Here is an 18,019-nt window from a genome sequence, read left to right as displayed (position 1 = left end):
ATCGTTGCCAACACTCTTCGGATTATTTACGTCGCCAGGGTTTGGGGCGTCTCCCTTCCAATATTCTTTGTATTCCGGCAGGTACACCTCTGTTGGTTGCTCTGGTTCCTCTACTTCGAGCCTGTAGCTTTGGAACATTTCGTAATCCTCCATTTGCCAGTGGAAGAGCCCGTTAGTCGAGCATACCTCATCTTCAGAACATCCCTCCAATTCTAGCACCCCTTCACTGTTCGGCTCCATCGCGTTCTTGCCCTTGCTTTCATCGGGACCCCCTTCCCTTTTATTAGAGTCCTCTGAGTCTGAGTCTGAAGAGGCGAGCTCTTCGCCGACATCTTGGGTGTGTAGGTCAATGGTATATTTCCGCCCTCCCTTCTCCATGGAAAGTGTATTTTTCTTCCAGTTGTGGTTTACCCTTGCGTTGATCAACCACGCTCTCCCCAGGATGGCGTCATAGCCTTTCTTCTTCGAGGGAATAACCACGAAATCTAACAAGAATGGTTGTGTACCAATTGTCACTTGCTGGGCCATCAACAGGCCGAGTGGCTTAATGCCGTGTTGGTCCGCTCCCACCAGGTTGAATGTGGGTGGCCACAGGGTGGGCTTCCCCAGCCGCTTCCATGTTTCTTCTGGTAGTACATTCACCCCAGATCCACCATCCACAATGGTGTCCTTCAGAATGGTCCCACGGATACCCATTTCTACCACAGCTGGGTGTCTACCACTGCTCAAGGCTAGTAACATCGGGTCAGTCGAAGGGCTGACGAAAACCTCCACCTGTGGTGTACTCTTCGAAGCGGTGGCGGGAACCCCTACCTGTGGTGCACTCAACGATGCGGTGGCGGGAACCCGTACCTGTGGTGCACTCGATGCTGCGGTGCTTTGCACATTGGTGAGGATGGCAGCCCTCAATTGTGGCATAGAGTCTAGAAGGTCTTTTACCTTTATCGGCACCTCCATCTGCAAGATTTGCCCAATGATGTTATTTTCCATTTCCGTACGGGATGATGTACTCGCCACCTCGTTGTCCCGTCGTTCGGTCGTCATCTCACGTTCAATATTGGCCTTTGCCTCCCGTAATCTCTCCTTCTCCATACGGGGGTCGGGATAAGTGGCTTTTTTCATCTGGGCGCGGGTGATCGCCAGTACTTCTTTCTCACCAGTCTTCTCAGCCTTCTCAATGTTGAGGAGATTAACCCCTGCCTGTGGGCAATTTGCGTCCTCATGGTCGCCTGGCCCACACCAACGGCAGAGGTGCTGAGGGGTGGCTTCCTTCGTGCAATCACGGGTGAAGTGCCCCCACTGATTACAGGCCCTACATTGGATAATCGGGCGTCCCTTCGCATCGTATTGGACCCTGTTTCTAGTGGAATTATTATTATTCCCCCGTCCGCCTTGTCGGTTTCCTCGGTAGCCTTCGGAAGATGCATTATTGTTTGAATCCGATGTGGAGGGCTGCTCCTGGGCAAAGAGCACTTGCTGATTACGTTGCTTCAGATTGTATGGGCATTCCTTCGTAGAATGTCCCATGATCTGGCAGATGTCACAGAATGCCTTCTTGGGACAGACACCCTTTGTGTGGCTGCTCTCCTTACAATCCGTGCACCACAGTTCATCATCCTTGCTTGTGGTCCCCTTCATTGTCTTAAACTCTTTTAACATCCGTTCCATATCCTTCTAAAGGGCCGTGACTTTCTTCTTCGGCTTCTCATCACTGCTACTCTCTTCTTCTGACGTATCATCTTCAGAGGATGACGAAGATCTATTCTTCTTCTTTTTGGCCGTCTTATTTTCACTTTCCAAGTCCATGGCCCGGTTGTATGCATCATCGTAGGATGTCGGAGGCACAATTTTCATCTTTCGTCGTAGCTTAGGGTTCAGACCCTCGACAAACCACCGCTTCTTCAAGCCATCAGCCGGTTGGCTTTCCATCTTTCCGACTAATTCCTTCAGCCGGCGGCCATATGCCCGTACGGTCTCCTTCTTTCCTTGCTTTGTTCCATAGATTTCCGAGACTATCTCATTATCATCTCGGAGAAGCCGAAATTCCTTCTCGAATGCTTTCTTCAATTCATCCCACGTAGTTACCCCGGTTTTATCCAAGTCTGAATACCACGGTTTTATCCAAGTCTGAATACCAGTCAATAGCCACTCCTCTCAGTGTGGCGGGGAACTGCTTCATCCATTCATCCTGGTCAGTCACCCCGTTGGCTGTCCAGATGGTTTCGCAGATACGGCAATGCCGTGCGGGATCATCTTTGCTATCCCCGTTGAATTTGGGCAACTTCTGTTTGGTCGCCATTGATGGAAGTTGTCCACTTGGAGGTGCTTGTGGCCGTGTCTGCCCTCCGGCGCTGCTCCCTCCGATGCCGCTGATGTCTTTAGTGGTGGTGACCAAAGGTACGGTGTTCTGCCTTGTACCTACCATGCGGTTAGCTTCCCCTTTGCCGTCGTCACCCGTGCCTGGCTCCCTTCGGTGATCCTCCCTTTGTGGCGTGAGAGCGACTACCGTGCAGTTAGCTTCCCCTTCGCCGTCACCCGTGCCCGGCTCCCTTCGGTGATCCTCCCTTTGTGGCGTGAGAGATAAGTTTTTGAACCGATCTCGAGTCTCTTCAACTAGTTCTCTCCGTAACCTAGTTTCCTCCAGAAACTCTTCAAGGCTTCTCGCTCTACAGTAGTCTGGCGACGCGTAGAAATTCCCCTCGGCTTCTGCACCTTCCGTGACACCTCCTTGGTTCCCTTCGGGCAACCCTTCGGCAGGTCGTCCTTCGGCAAGTTGCCTCAGCCTCCGTCTACGTTCTACACGTTGTTCCAGAATCAAAGCCTTCTGCGCAGCCTCCCACTCGTCGGTTTCTAATTTCTTATTTCTGTCTTTATTCAGTAAATTGGGCATTAATTGTGGTACAATTTCATGTTTCACAACACATAAACCAAAACACAACACGTCTTTATTAATTCATTCTTTTGTATACAATCAACATATTTCTTCTGCTTCTAACAGTGTTCTTTATTTCTCTCCCTTCACAATTTAAGGATTATTTGTCCTTCGTCGGTCTTCCCTACGTCCGTCATCCTGGCGCTCATGAAATTCTCGTAAGATTTGCTGTTGTCGGTTCTCACGGTAGGTGTCTTCTCCTACGTAGAGTTCTGTTTGGGCATCATCGACTTCTGGGTTTATTTCAGCAACGGGTAGGCCCATTGGGTCTGTGCGCCATCCGTGTCTTCCGTTTCGAGTTCGTCTAGGCAGCGGCGCCAAATGTTTACCTCACTGGGTAAACAGGGAGAATACAGAAATCGAACAGTAATGCACAATGCCAATACAAAAGAAGTACCAGAATAAGCTTGCCATTAATGTCAAAGGATGTTCATATTATAATCTATCGTCAACATTACATGTCCTCCAACACCCGGAGGTGGTACAATATATGACAGCCGAAGGGGTGCGACACAACCGTCGCAACTCCAACTACCTACCCGTCGGCTAACTAACTGTCCGCCGTAACTCATTATTACCGACGACAACATAAACATAATATACCAACATAACATAATGATTATTCCCGTCAACATTGAACAATCTTAGCTTGGACATGAGGTGTACTTAGAAGATTGTCAGACATTCTTGTGTATATTTAAGCTAAACCCTAGGAAGGAGTTTGAGTAACCCTTGCCATGGATTAGTTAATCCTCGATAGGAGTTTAACATTTTTCGGACAATTTTACTTGGACAACTCTCTTATGCCTTGACAAACATTGATCTTGCTTAAACATCTTCTAAGCTTGACATCGTTGGACGATTTTGACTGATCATCTGCCATTCCAATTGCCTAACCTTGAACCTTGTCGAACTTGTCTAAGCATTTCCCATTTTTACTTCTTCAACTTAGGCGAAATTTTCAATGTGCCATTTCCAATCCCTTCCTTTATACTTGATCAATAGTATTCATGCCATGTTCATACCTTCCTAGTTCATTTGGAATAGAAAACCTAATCTGGATTTCCATTTTGCTTTTTGCACTTGGAGACCTAATTTTCAAAATCTAAGAACATGGGTACTGATAAAATGGCTGATCTTTTGGAACAAAACCCTAATTAGGGTTTGCATTTTGCTTTTTACCCTTAAAGACTAATTTTCAAAATCTGAGAACATAGGTAGTAATAATTTGGCATGGGGATCAAAACCCTAATCTCAGAAAATGAAAAAAAAATCAATCCCTTGCTTTTTACACTTAGAAGCAAAAAATTTCAAATTTGAAGACATGGGAAGGATCAATATGACCTAAAGAACAAAACCCTAATCTCAGAAAAAAGCAAAAATTTCGAAGCCCTGCCTTTTATACCTAGAGGCACAGATTTTCAAACTTCGGCAAAATGGATAGTACTAAAATGACTTGAGGAACAAAACCCATATGCCACTTTCAAAAAAGCACAAAAAACAAAAATTTCTTAAAATAGCAAGTTGTCAAAAATGACCCAAAGCAATTGCGATTCTCGTCCTTTGGACCTCCTGAACTCTTTGACAACACTTAAATGCAATTCTGAGTGAGATTTCTCAATAGGATGACCTCAAAACTCTAACTCTTAAACTCTCTCAAAATGAAGATTTATGAAAATGCAAAGCTAAGACAAGACCCTAAAAAGCAAAAACAGGGGGTCCCCATCTACGATGAGGCGATGTGTGAATTAGGTCACAACAGGACCCATCATGTCTCTTCCTCCAAACCCTAATATGTTTGTATAATATCATTGATAGTACATGAATGTGGTGTGATCTTGTCTAACCCCAATGATTGAATACATATATATATATATTTGTATATGTTTCTTATATTATGATTGCATGATTCAAATCTCGAGTCTCATTATTATGGGATATTTACTTGGTAAGATGTAACCCTAACTATAATTTGTTGCAATTATGATTCTAGGGCAAATTAGGCAAGTGACATTACACAATCATGGTTATAATTGTATTCATTATGATTTTAAATTTGTCACTTTCAATATTGCCAAGACTAATTTCTACGTGGACAAAATCAGGTACTGATGAGGATGACAAGCCAAACGACCTTGATTTTGATCTAGAGTATGAGTGGATTGCCAATGATCACTTTCTCGAACCTAAGGATTTTGATATGCTAACGAGAACCAACATTGGTAGTGATATGATTGAAGAACTTAAGAGAGGCTATGACCTAGGAGTTTCATCGTCAAGGCTTACAACCCTCTAGTATAGCTCTCTTTGTAGTAGCAAGAGTTATTGGCTATATCTAATTTTTTGGAGCTTTGTACTTAGTTTGTAGTTTTATTTTGTACAAACTCGGTTGTAATTAAAAATTTGCAAAATGTCAATGTCTAGTTATTCTTCATGCACTATGAAGTATGTTTTGTGCAATGCAATGTAATCAGCAATATGAATATAAACAATAATCTATGTTCTACAATTCGTGGGCTAAACTCTCAATTGTATTTTCTCTGTATGTGTCTATGATATGGCAATGCCTTTACATTTCAAAAACAAGTACTTTTAAGTCCCTTTTCCTTTTTTTTTTTTTTTTTTTTTAAATCTGATTTTCTCTATATTTTTTCAATTAAACCACTTTTTTTTTTTAAAATAATATACTTTTAGTTTGCCAATTTTTCCCCAAAATATTTTTGCTGATATGGTTATATGTACTGGCTTGTTTACTTCAATGAAGGACAAGGGGCACACACACAACCCCAATTTGCATGAAACAAAAACATGGGTGTTGAAGATAACGAACAGATAGCCCAAAACTTAAAAGAAGATAAAAACAGCATTATTGAACAGCCAAAATTAGTAAGAAAAAACAATTGTATGGCATCTATAAAGCTATCATATTAGTGAATTTTAGGAAAACATTTGACATTCGAGGACTTAGATCAAAAAATAAACAGTCAAATAGAGAATGGGCAAGCATGAAGAATTACTTTTACACATTTTGAACTGACATAAAGGACAAATGATGGTATGACCGCATGATGAGACAAAGGGCGATTGTAGAATGAAAAGACACAAATCAGGGATAGTAGGATAAGAATGTACAGAACTTATTTCAGAAGAATACAAATTTAGAATTCAGTTGCTACAAGGATATATTACAATTATTAAAATTGAATGCCATAAAACAACATCTATTTCCAGTCTAAAATGAAAGCACTTACTCGAATGGCAGCACAAAGCTACTGTAGAATCAATGAAATAGCTTCGTAGAGAACATTGAAAAAATATGTACTAATGTGCAAAATAGAAAAGAGCAACCTAAAGTCAAACTCATTTGATGAGGGGGTATAGTTCTTAATTATCATTACTATTATCATGACACATAACAAGACAATTCAACAATACTCACTTTCTGTTACAGTCAGCACGGGACAAGGTATCAAGTGTCATAATTTGCCATGCAAGATGTCCAGCTGCTGTTGTCATAACTACATAAAATGGCCATCCTGTACATATGACCAACCATTCAATATGTATTTTATCCTTTTCAAAAACAAATATGTGACTGCTCTCTGTGTTATAAAGCAAATGAACTTGAAAACTCAAAAAAAAAAAAAAAAAACACCCAAGCACCTACCAAGACCAGCATTGAACCCGCTAAGTATAAGCCCACTTATGCATGCAACACTAAAGCCAGTAATCCAAGTTTTTGTCTGGTCTCCAAATCTCAACGCAGTTGATTTGACACCGACTTTCAAATCATCTTCTTTGTCCTGTAAAATAATTACAAATAGTACAAACGTAAGCACAAACTTACAGTAAGATTCTGTATAACAAAATCAACTTGAAATAATGATTTTTCAACTCTGTGAATACAAACCAAGAGACTATACATTATACCTGGTGAGCATAGATAGTGTCATACACAAGGGTCCAGCATATTCCAGATGCATAGAGAGGCAAGACAACATCCAGGTCTAGGCTACCCTTTATTGCTGCCCATCCTAGTAAAGCACCCCAATTGAACGTTAACCCCAGATATGCCTGAGGCTACAAACAAAAACAGGAAATTATCCTCTTAGTTGTATCATGACACTAGTTTCACAATGCATCAAAGAAGCAATGATCCCAAATAGGTGCATAGTCTACACCTAAGCAAAATGTTTTGACCCAAGCCTATCTGATTAAAATATATAAATCCATCATAATCCCATACGCATGAATTGAAAATAAAAATGCAGCTATTTATGTAAAGCTGTAAATTGATTAAAAAAAGAAAAAAGAAAAAGTTATTTGCCACAGGCACCCATTTGGACAGTAGAAGAATATATTAACTGGATATTTCTTACCCAAAATGTGAATCTTTTCATGAGAGGATATGAGAAAACTAGCAACAGTGATGATGCTCCCAAGATGCGACTGTCAATGCAAAGAAAATAAAATGAATACAACAGCAGAAAGTAAGTGTCTGCAAAAATGTCTTGTGGAAGTGAATCATTTAGGCAGATCTGCATCTCCAATAATAGTCCAAGTGCTGAAGAATCATGTTTACAATATGCAGAAATCTTGCAAGTTATATTGTTTACTCAAAATTCATAAAGCTGGAGAATTAGCTTGAATTACAAATATGCTTATCAAACATATATTACTTTGAAAATGTCCATGAGAAACAATAAATAGACAACCAAAGTGTCCTTCCCGACAATAAATATGGTCCCCCAGAGGGAAAAAAATTCATCCTACAGCATCATGAAACAAGATAAAATAAAATATTGGATTTTCGTTCAGTGACAATAGTTTTATGATCTATTCTGAAAAGCCAAAATAATGATTAAGATGCAATGTTTTCTAGGATCATGGGAAAGACAAATGGTTTCTGATTGTCAGTAGGTTGCATTTCATACTGTTATTTTTGCATCATCAATCTACCACCACAAATGACTTGTGACCTGATAATGTTTCAATATAAATTATCATATGGAATACTAGGAAAAGACCCCAACAATGTGGATGATAAGAAGGTGAATATAAGTGTGGAATGGGAACCCCATAACAGGCCAATGCAAGCTAAACACCAATTATGCATTGAAGGGCAACCCTGTCTCTTCAGAGGCAGGATGAATATGTAGGGACAATCCTGGACCATACAAATTTTTGGATACTCCTAAAACCTAGGGACATTCGCAAGAAATATTGCATGTGTTTAGAAGTTGGCACATAAATCAATAGGCTAGCAACCATAAGATGAAACTTAGCCAATACCCAAATACTCACCAACCTCCTGAAAAAATAAAAGAAAATAGTAGAAACCAAGGTAATTGGCAATTGCAACTGGTTGTCAAAGGCATTCATGATCTTTCACAGGATTCATGAGTCTGATGATCTCCACTTTTATCTTTACCACTCAAGGAACAGAGTGATGGATTTCATTGCTAAATTGCCCTTTTGAGGTCATGTCCACCTCTCTTAGCATTGCCATAATTCACATAAGGTGGATGACAAGGTTAGAGAAGCCCATGAAGATTTTATAAACAACAAAAGTCCTGTGCAATTCAAGTAATTAGGATAGCCATGCAAATATATAAGGTGGCATCAACCAATCACACAACATGGAATTGGGCCACCTGTTGTGACCTAATCACACATCACCCCATTCCAAATGGGGACCCCCTACTTTTTAGGCCCTCTCGGTCTTTTGGTTTTGGTTTTTGGGTCTTTTCGCAGCAGTCTTGTCAATCCTTTCAATTTGCAAGTGTTTGGGGGTCAGTTTAATCAAATCTGCAGGGGCCTGTTTTGTCCATTTTAGGGTTTTGCCCTTCAGACTTGAATTTGAGGCATTTCCTTTAGATTTTTGGAAAAATTGAACGTTGCATTGGAATCAGGACTCTTTAAGGAACCTACCCATGAAATTTGAGTGAATTCTAAGCAACTTTCTATTTTTATAAAGTTCCTATTTTTTAGGGATTTCACTGCCTCCCAGATTGGTCTGATTTTGCCAAAAATAAAACTTACTATTTTTAGTAAGTTTCTATTTTTAATAAGTGCTTTTCTAGCCTGTTTTGCCCTGATACTAACATTTTGAAACACTTTCTATTTTTGGAAAGTCTATTATGGCGGGCTCTTCACAGGCAGACATTGAAGACTGGGCATTCCTGAGCATTTCTAAATCCGAAAAATTCAAAAAGCGGGCAATTTGGTCGACAAATGGCTAAGTATGGACGCCCATTCCAAAAGTGGAAAACGTGGAAAATCTTCTAAGTCTGGCACAATGCACTTCAATTCCAAATGCATGGTTGAAAATCGACCAAGTATGGATGAAGAACCAAGCATGAATCCTCGCCAAGGCAAAAATGTGCAAGTATGGTCGAATTCCTTGGCATAGGGGATTTGGCGCTCTAGGAAGAGCAAGGGCGCTAAAGAGGGGTGGTGGAAGAATTTTCCTCCACCCCCATTTTCCTTGACCATGCCCAAATAGCGCCCAAGGAGGATGGAGGGTGCTAAAACAAGGGTGTGGAGGACTTTTCCTCCACACCAAGAATTCCTTCATGATGCCAAATTTGTGCCCAAGGAGATAATCAAACACCAAAACCAAGAGGTCAAGGAAAACATGAAAATCTCAAAGTTCCTCCACATTGGCAAATTCAGCACCCAAGGTTTGGAATAGGCACCAATTTCAAGGTGACAAGGAAAATCACCATGCATTCAGAATTCCTCCATCAGGATCAAGTAGCACCCAAGTCAGATAAAGGGCACCAAAACTAAGGCATCATGAAAAAAACCAAAAGAGATGAAAATTCTTCCATGGGAGTAATTCAGCGCCCAAGGTTAGGTATGGGGCACTCAGTAGGAGGTTACAAGGAAAAGTTAAAGAAGTCAAATTTCCTCCACAATAGCAAAATAGCGCCCAAGTGTGCATCATAGCGCTAGACAAAGGGTGCCATGGAAAGTCAAGGATAAGTCAAATTCCCTCAAGGTATGGAATTAGCGCCCAGTTTGGAGGTGGGGCACTGTTAATTCACGTTTTATCATTTACCAAACATTAAAATAAAATATCCAAGGATACTCTACCCTCGAACAAAATCACTATGTGCCAAGATTGTGAGAAAGACCACGGGGCGACTCCAAGGTTTATATGTGCGAACGTGTGACTTTGTGTTGGATAGCTTCCTTGGTTATGTATGCTGAAATACAAGTAGGAGTTATGCTTGGCTTGTTCAATTCACAATGAAGGTCTAGACAATGAAGCTCTATCGATTGGGTCTTGAATCATGGACTTAAAGAAAATTAAAAAGGAGATAAGGGTTAAGAGGTTCTAATCTATTCCTAAGAATTCAAGAGACAGTATTGATTAGGTGAACCCAATAACAACACTTTGCTTTGCCACGCTAGGACAACTACACAAAGTGGGTGCAATCTTCAAGGGATGTGCTTATGATTTTCACGTCATGAATAACTACCATCAAAGCGAACAATTTTTATCCAGACAAAAGTTAAGCATCCACAAAGTAAGCTCAGACTAACTTTACACAATGAACAAAAATCATCTGTTCATCAAAAGTATGAGCGGAAGATTCACCATAAATCAATCCTTATCAAATCTTGCATTCGTCTAACATACATGAAATAAAATCTAAACTATGATGAGGGATAAGAACCATGCAAACTCCAAAATAAGAGAAGTAATCACCATCAATTTGAACAATGCATTACTTATTACTTTGGCAGTTGTAAACAACAATTTACTTATCTCAACATGTTTTGCAACATGCTCCCATGATTTACAAATGAGGGGTGAGCTCAATTTATAGGCTCCCCAATTACAATTCAATGGCCAGGATTGATTTCAAATCAACGGCCGAGATTGCAAAATAAAACCCTTATTAGGGTTTGTTACAACTAACTACCCCTCGACCAATGAGAAAATTACATTTGAGGACACTTGTCCTCCTTGCTAAATATAAACCAATAATATAATAAAAGGTTGTTGCATTGTGAAGTGTTCCTTCTAGAAGCTTATGGATAAGTCAGTTCATTGAACCTAGACATGTTGACTTGGAACAATCTGATTGGTTGGAAGATGACGAGGCACCACCTCAGCGTGTTGGATGTCCTCCTTAGTCACTTTGTTATTCTTCCACGTACTTACCTTAGAATATCTTTCCTTGCTGACAACTTTGTCCTTTGCACTTGCTTCTTCCTAGCTTTGATCTGGGATTCCTTTCAAGATTTTGATCTCTTCTTCTCACCTACATTTGAATCTTTGAGGTCTGGAAGTCTCCCCTTGGAGCAAATGTCTAGTCTTGAAGTTATTAAAAATTTCTTTCTTGATTGCTAGTTTACCATCAAGGGTTTGAAAAATACTTGTTGCAGATTGAAGACTTAAAAAAGAGGTATTCACTTTACAAAGAATATTGCTGCTGCTGTGCCTTAATTCCTTTGGCACGTGGGACTCATGCTGCTCATTAGTATGGTGCTTTTACTTCAAGAAGAGTCAAGGGTATGAAGTTATATCATTGAGGAGGGTTCTATTTGCTGTGTGTGCCTCACTACATAGCCACATGGGCTCACAAAGTGCAGATTGCAACTTACAGCAGTCTGTAGCAAAGTTCTGGGCAGGGACATGTAAGCTTGAGGCAAAATGCCTAAGCTTTGGTGCATATTTCATCACTTTTGAGGATGCCATGGACTTTGGAGCCCTTTGAATGTTTGATATGGTTTAGAACAGAGTTCCCAAACTCGCCGTGAGTCAGGCGAGTTCGCCGAGTTGGCAAGTCGATCCAAGCTCGGCAAGTTTTGCTGACTCGGGACTCGGACTTGGTGAATTTTCACCATAACTCGCCTGACTCGCGAGTCAGGGGAGTTATGGCAAAACTCGCCGAGTCCAGGCTCCAAGACTCGAGTGGTTTCGGACCTCCATGAGTTATAATGCAAAATCTAGTTTTTGGAGGATCCTTCAAATTTCCAGACTTAGTCAAATTTCAGGCCATTTTAGGATCAGGATGACATTCCAGACCTTTAAGGCAAGTTCACTCTGACCTTGATGTAAGGGACGGGACCTAAGAGGACACTTCACCGAGTCCGAGTCCCGAGTCAGCAAAACTCGCCGAGCTTGGATCGACTCGCCAACTCGGCGAACTCGCCTGACTCGCGAGTCAGGGGAGTTATGGCAAAACTCGCCGAGTCCAGGCTCCAAGACTCGAGTGGTTTCGGACCTCCATGAGTTATAATGCAAAATCTAGTTTTTGGAGGATCCTTCAAATTTCCAGACTTAGTCAAATTTCAGGTCATTTCAGGATCAGGATGACATTCCAGACTTTTAAGGCAAGTTCACTCTGACCTTGATGTAAGGGACGGGACCTAAGAGGACACTTCATCGAGTCCAAGTCCCGAGTCAGCAAAACTCGCCGAGCTTGGATCGACTCGCCAACTCGGCGAACTCGCCTGACTCGCGAGTCGGGGGAGTTATGGCAAAACTCGCCGAGTCCAGGCTCCAAGACTCGAGTGGTTTCGGACCTCCATGAGTTATAATGCAAAATCTAGTTTTTGGAGGATCCTTCAAATTTCCAGACTTAGTCAAATTTCAGGCCATTTCAGGATCAGGATGACATTCCAGACTTTTAAGGCAAGTTCACTCTGACCTTGATGCAAGGGACGGGACCTAAGAGGACACTATGCATTCAACCAAGGTTTGATTTAGCAACATGAAGCGTGACCAAATGGTACACAAAAACCCTAGGAATGATCTAAATAACCCCTAATCACTCAAGTGACCTAACCTCCTTCACTCCACCTTGAGGAGATCCACTTGATTTGATGACCTTTGAGAAACTCAATCCCTTCAATGCAAAGGCTAAGACACTAAAACGAACAACAACAAAACTAAAAGAGCTAACCCTAGAAAGCAAAAAGTGGGGGTCTTCATTTGCAATGGGCGATGTGTGAGTACCTCACAACAGGATGTTTCTTAAAATTTTGAAAAAAGGGGGTGAGTTGGGGACATTTCCTACTTGACCCCACATCCCAAAAAATCCCCCCATGGGGCACAAGGTTATTTTTGGCAAGGGACATGTCTCTGAGGAGCATATTTTCAAACCCTTCTAGCCTCACAATTCTCCCTTCCATCCAACATATATATAGCCTAAAATCTAAGAGGTCCAGGAAAGACCAAGGTCAACTATAGTCCCAAGGTAAAACCTAAGTTCAACAAGCACACTATTTAATGCTACCATACACAAGCACTTGTTACAGTTTCCAAGTGAAGATGTTCATGATGTCTCATGTTGGTGCTCCCAAAATTTCAATTTGGCCAAAGAAAATACTAAACAGAAGCCCCAAACAAGTAGATACTCTACCAGCATGCCTTTCATGGCATAACAAGCTAGCACACATTATAATTGGGCTTTATTCAATAATGGGTGCATGAAACAAGTTTTAAATTGTTAAAAATCTCTTGATTTCAAGGGTTTTTTTATTTTGCCGAGTCGTTGCTGAGTCATAGCCGAGTCACGAGTCGAGTCGGCCTTGTCGAGTCCGAGTCTGGGAACTTTGGTTTAGAACATTTATCACTAAAGCAGATCGATCACTTTCAGCTGTCACATTCATAGATAAATGAGCATTTCCAGATTTCAATAAAAGTGAACAGCTTGTCTTTCCGGGTATGTTTTGGCATAAATGAGTTGGTATATATAATCTATTCAAAATAACAATCATTTCCAGCTCTCTAAAATTGCATTTAGTACTCAAACTTACATTGTAATGCCAAGAGTCCTAGCTCATCATTTTATACTAGCATTGTAATGAGATAGAACATCAATAAAAGGAAGGAGAGGTTGCATGATAACTGTTTGATGAAATGCCTTGGCTGTAGTTATTGATTCAATTTATATTGAATCACTAGTATGCATGCCAAGTGTTTGTAGAAATGTTTATTGGCTGTAAGAATCAATTACAGTCATTTTCAATCTTCATAAGCCATTGGATATCTAAAAGAGAAGTCTTGCATTCCATCTCTGTTATTTGTTAAGCTTATTTATATTCCTTTTAAGCTTTCGGTCATCATTAGCAATCATCAAAACAAACCCAAACAAACTGAAACAAGAACAGCAAGTACAGACTTTGCAAGACAAGTGTTTGACAATATTCCTTGGAGCTCAAATCATCACAACAGGGTCAGATTTAGACAAGGGATATTACAGATTACTTCAATAGGTCTAGGATTGTAAATGAAATCCTCCAAGAAGTCCAAAAAAAATTTTATATTTTCTCCAAGTCTGAAGACTTCCCTTTCTTGATGCCTAGAAATTCTTTCATGTTCCCTGAATTTGGAGAAGAAATCCCCTATGCCTTTGCCACAATGGAGGAAATTGGAAATTTCTCTGTGAACTATTTCCCATACTTAGCCAAATTTTGGCTATTCAATTTCATTTTGTAACACCATCATGCGGACCTTTCAACACTTAGCCAATATTTTGGCCGTCTCTATGCTCGAATGAACTTTGCCTATGGATTTGCCCTCAATTCTGAATTTGGCATGTGCTAAGTAAGGTAGACTCCATCCTTTGGACAAGGATTTTATTCATTTCCTCTTTACTTTTCCTCTTTATTCTTCTTCATTCTTCGTGTTTTCTTTCCAACACTTAGTCAAAATTTGATTCTTTATTGTGGAAAATTCCACACTTAGCCATTTTTTGTTTTTTCTTGACAAATTCCAACACTTGGGTCGAACTTTGGTAGTTCCTCATCCTCGGATCCCTTCGTCGTTGGGCTCCCTGCAGCCCCATCCTTCGTTCCTTAGGTCGCCTTCTCCTTCACCCTCTGATTCTAAAGATGATGCCAGTTCCTCACTAACCAACTGTGTCCCAGGGTCTATGATAAACTTCCTTCCTCCATTCTCCATAGACAGAGTGTTCTTCTTCCAATTGTGGGTGGCCTTGGCTGCCACCAGCCACCCTCTCCCTAAGATCGCATCATACCCTTTTTTCTTTAGTGGGATTACCACTAAGTCCAATATGAAGGGTTGTGTCCCAATGGTAACTTGTTGGCCCATCAGTGTCCCGATGGGTTTGATTCCATGTTGATCTGCTCCCAATAGATTGAATGTAGATGGCCACAGCGTCGGCTTCCCCAGCTTCCACCAGGTTTCTTCTGGAAGAACATTCACTCCTAGTCCACCATCGATGATGGTATCACTTAGAATGGTGCCAAGGATACCCATCTCCACAATGGTCAGGTTCCTTCCAGTGTTAACTGCCAGCAGCATGGGGTCTATTGCAGACCCCCCAGGAACATCTGTGCGGTGGTTGGTATTGGTGCGTGGTTGGGAGAGATTATTCAGCAACGCCGTTCGTAATTGAGGCATCGTCTGGAGGAGGTCGTGTACCTTCACAGGCAACTCCAGTTTTAATTTTAAAATTTGATTTAATATAGCATCCTCCAGCTCCAGTCAGCTGGAAGTACCCGTCATACCCTTCGCCTTCGCCCTTTCTCGTATCTCTTTCTCAATTTCTTCTCATGCTTCCCATACCCTTTGCTTCTCCGTCTCCAGGTCTGGGCACATTGCATGTCTGGCTTGGGCGTGGGTTACGGCCAACACTTCCTCTTCTTTGCCTTCCTCGATATTGAGCAAGTTGACGCCGAACTTCGGGCAGGTGGTGTCTTCGTGGTCTCCCGGTCCACACCATTTGCACAAATATTGTGTGGCCTCTCCCTTCAAGAAGTATCGGGTGAAGTGCCCCCACTGGTTGCACGCTTTGCATTGTACCATCGGTTGACCTTTGGAATCGTATTGGATCCGGCTCCCTGTATTTTTATTGTTGTTTCGTCCTCCCCACCGGTTATCTCGGTAGCCTCCCGATGTTGGATTGTTGTTCACCTGAGAGCTGTCGGTACTGCCCGATGTAGTTGGTTGTTCCTGCGTAAGCAATACTTGTTGGTTCTGTGTTTTCATGTTGTAGGGGCATTCCCTGGTGGGATGCCCCATCAACTGGGATGCCCCATCAACTAGCATATATCACAATAGGCCTTCTTTTGGCAGGAGCCTTTCGTGTGGCCGTCCGTCTTACATTCCGTGCACCAAAGCTCCCCTTCGTCGGTCTTGCTCGGACCGACCTCCATAACCTTCAACTCTTTCATCATCCTCAGCATGTCCTTCTGCAAGGCTTGCACCTTTTAGCCGGACTCGCCATCGTTGCTGCTTCCCTCGGAAGAGTCATCATCCTCGGACGAGCTATCCTTCTTTTTCTTCTTGGATGTCTTGGTCTCGCTCTCGAGATCCATCACTCTATTATATGCATCTTCGTACGAGGTTGGTGGAACAATTTTCATCTTCTTCCGGATGGAGTGTTTCAGTCCCTCCACGAACCATCTCTTTTTCAACCCATCCGCTGGTTGACTCTCCATTTTCCGCAACAATTCCTTGAGCCGCCGACTATAGGCTTGAACCGTCTCATTCTTGTTCTGATTTGTGCCATAGATTTCGGCGACTATTTCATTGTTGTCTCTGAGGAGGCGAAACTCTATCCCGAACTCCTTCAAGTCGGGCCATGTGCCGACTTTGGTCTTATCCATATCGGAGTACCAGTCGATGGCCACTCCCCTTAAGGTTGCTGGAAATTGTGTTACCCATTCGTCCTGGTCGGTAACACCGTTTGCTGACCATATGGTTTCGCAAGTGCGGCAATGGCGGACGGGATCGTCCTTCCCCTCGCCGTTGAACTTCGGCAACTCTGTTTACTAGCCATCCCACCACTGGGTCTCGCTCCTCTGATGCCTTGTGTGCTTGTACCTAGTGATCCTCCGCCTCCACCTCCGCCTCCTGCACCTGACCCTCCACTCGTGGGTCCTTCGGAGAAGGTTGTTGACCCCGAACCGAACAAATTGCCTCCCGTACGGTACCCTTGTGCTCCCTCGGCACCGTCAGTCATCTCCCTCCGGTTGTCCTCCGAAATGGACAAGTTCTTTAGTAGGTCTCTGGTAGCTTCAATCAGGTTTAGATTTTGCCTTGTTTGTTCCACCAATTCTTCGCGACTTCTTACCCTACGGTGGTATTCTGGCGAACTGTAGAGTTTTCCTTCGGCACCCTCCGTGACTCCTTTGTTCCCTTCGGGCAAACCTACGACAGTGTAGAGAGTGTATTGCTCTCCGTCTATCTCTGCCTCCACAACCCCCGTGACACCTCTTGGGTTCCCTTCGAGCAACCCCTCGGCCGGTCGTCCCTCGGCAAGCTGCCTTAGCCTACGCCTTCGTTCTATTTGTTGTCTGAGATTCAACGCTCTTTGTGCCACTTCCCATTCGTCACTTTGTATCTTTTTATTTTTGTTCTTATTTAGTATATTTGGTATAAATCACTTCCGTACATAGCAAGCACACACCATGTACACAAAAAAAACCTTTTTTTATTTTTTTTATTTTACCTTTCGGCCACGATTTATATCAACAATGTGCCCTTCGCCTCTTTCCATCACGCTCTGCGTCCCACGACGATTGTTCCGTTTGCGCGTCGTTGGCCTCTGGGTTTATCTCACCAACGGGTAGGCCCATCGTGTCCGTGCACCATCCACTCCCTCCGTTCCCGAGTATGTCTAGGCAACGGCGCCAAATGTTTGCCACATACAGGTAAACGATTAAATGCAAAAAGTAAATGCACAGAACATAATGGAAATATATTAAATAACTAGTCTCTGTATTAATTCAACAGTCCATGTACATCAAGTGCTTATAACATTAAACCCCAAAATACCACTATCATGTGATACTAAGAAGGAACGGTATGCAATATATAATACCTGAAGGGGTGCGACCAACCGTCACGTCCAGCTGCCCTTCAGGACAACTAACTAACTGACTGTCATAACTCATTATTACCGACGACAACATAAACATAATATGACAACATAACATAATGATTATTCCCGGCAACAGTGGAGGAATTCTATTTAAGCAAGCAAATGCAATTCATTTTTCACGTGAGAATTTGGAGAAAAGGTTAAAGTTGGAGAGAGGTGATGAAAGTCAGGCTTGAAGAATTTCTTATTCTTTTTTTCAGAAGTTGATCACGGA

The 18,019-nt window shown here is 42.1% G+C and overlaps 1 protein-coding gene across 1 annotated transcript in view; it reads right to left on the bottom strand.

Annotated features, from left to right (window-relative positions):
• The window catches only part of LOC131061198 (uncharacterized), a 79,528-nt gene that overhangs the window by 44,797 nt on the left and 16,712 nt on the right, over positions 1–18,019 (bottom strand). The window contains exons 3-6 of the mRNA XM_059214562.1: positions 7,312–7,527; positions 6,863–7,012; positions 6,600–6,735; positions 6,372–6,468 (exon numbers count right to left, since the gene is read on the bottom strand). Coding sequence (XP_059070545.1) covers positions 6,372–6,468; positions 6,600–6,735; positions 6,863–7,012; positions 7,312–7,527 — 599 coding nt within the window. The remainder of the gene's footprint in view (positions 1–6,371; positions 6,469–6,599; positions 6,736–6,862; positions 7,013–7,311; positions 7,528–18,019) is intronic.

The sequence above is a fragment of the Cryptomeria japonica genome, chromosome 11, assembly GCF_030272615.1.
Source record: "Cryptomeria japonica chromosome 11, Sugi_1.0, whole genome shotgun sequence".
NCBI lineage: Eukaryota > Viridiplantae > Streptophyta > Pinopsida > Cupressales > Cupressaceae > Cryptomeria > Cryptomeria japonica.
This window is presented reverse-complemented; position numbering and strand designations above follow the sequence as displayed.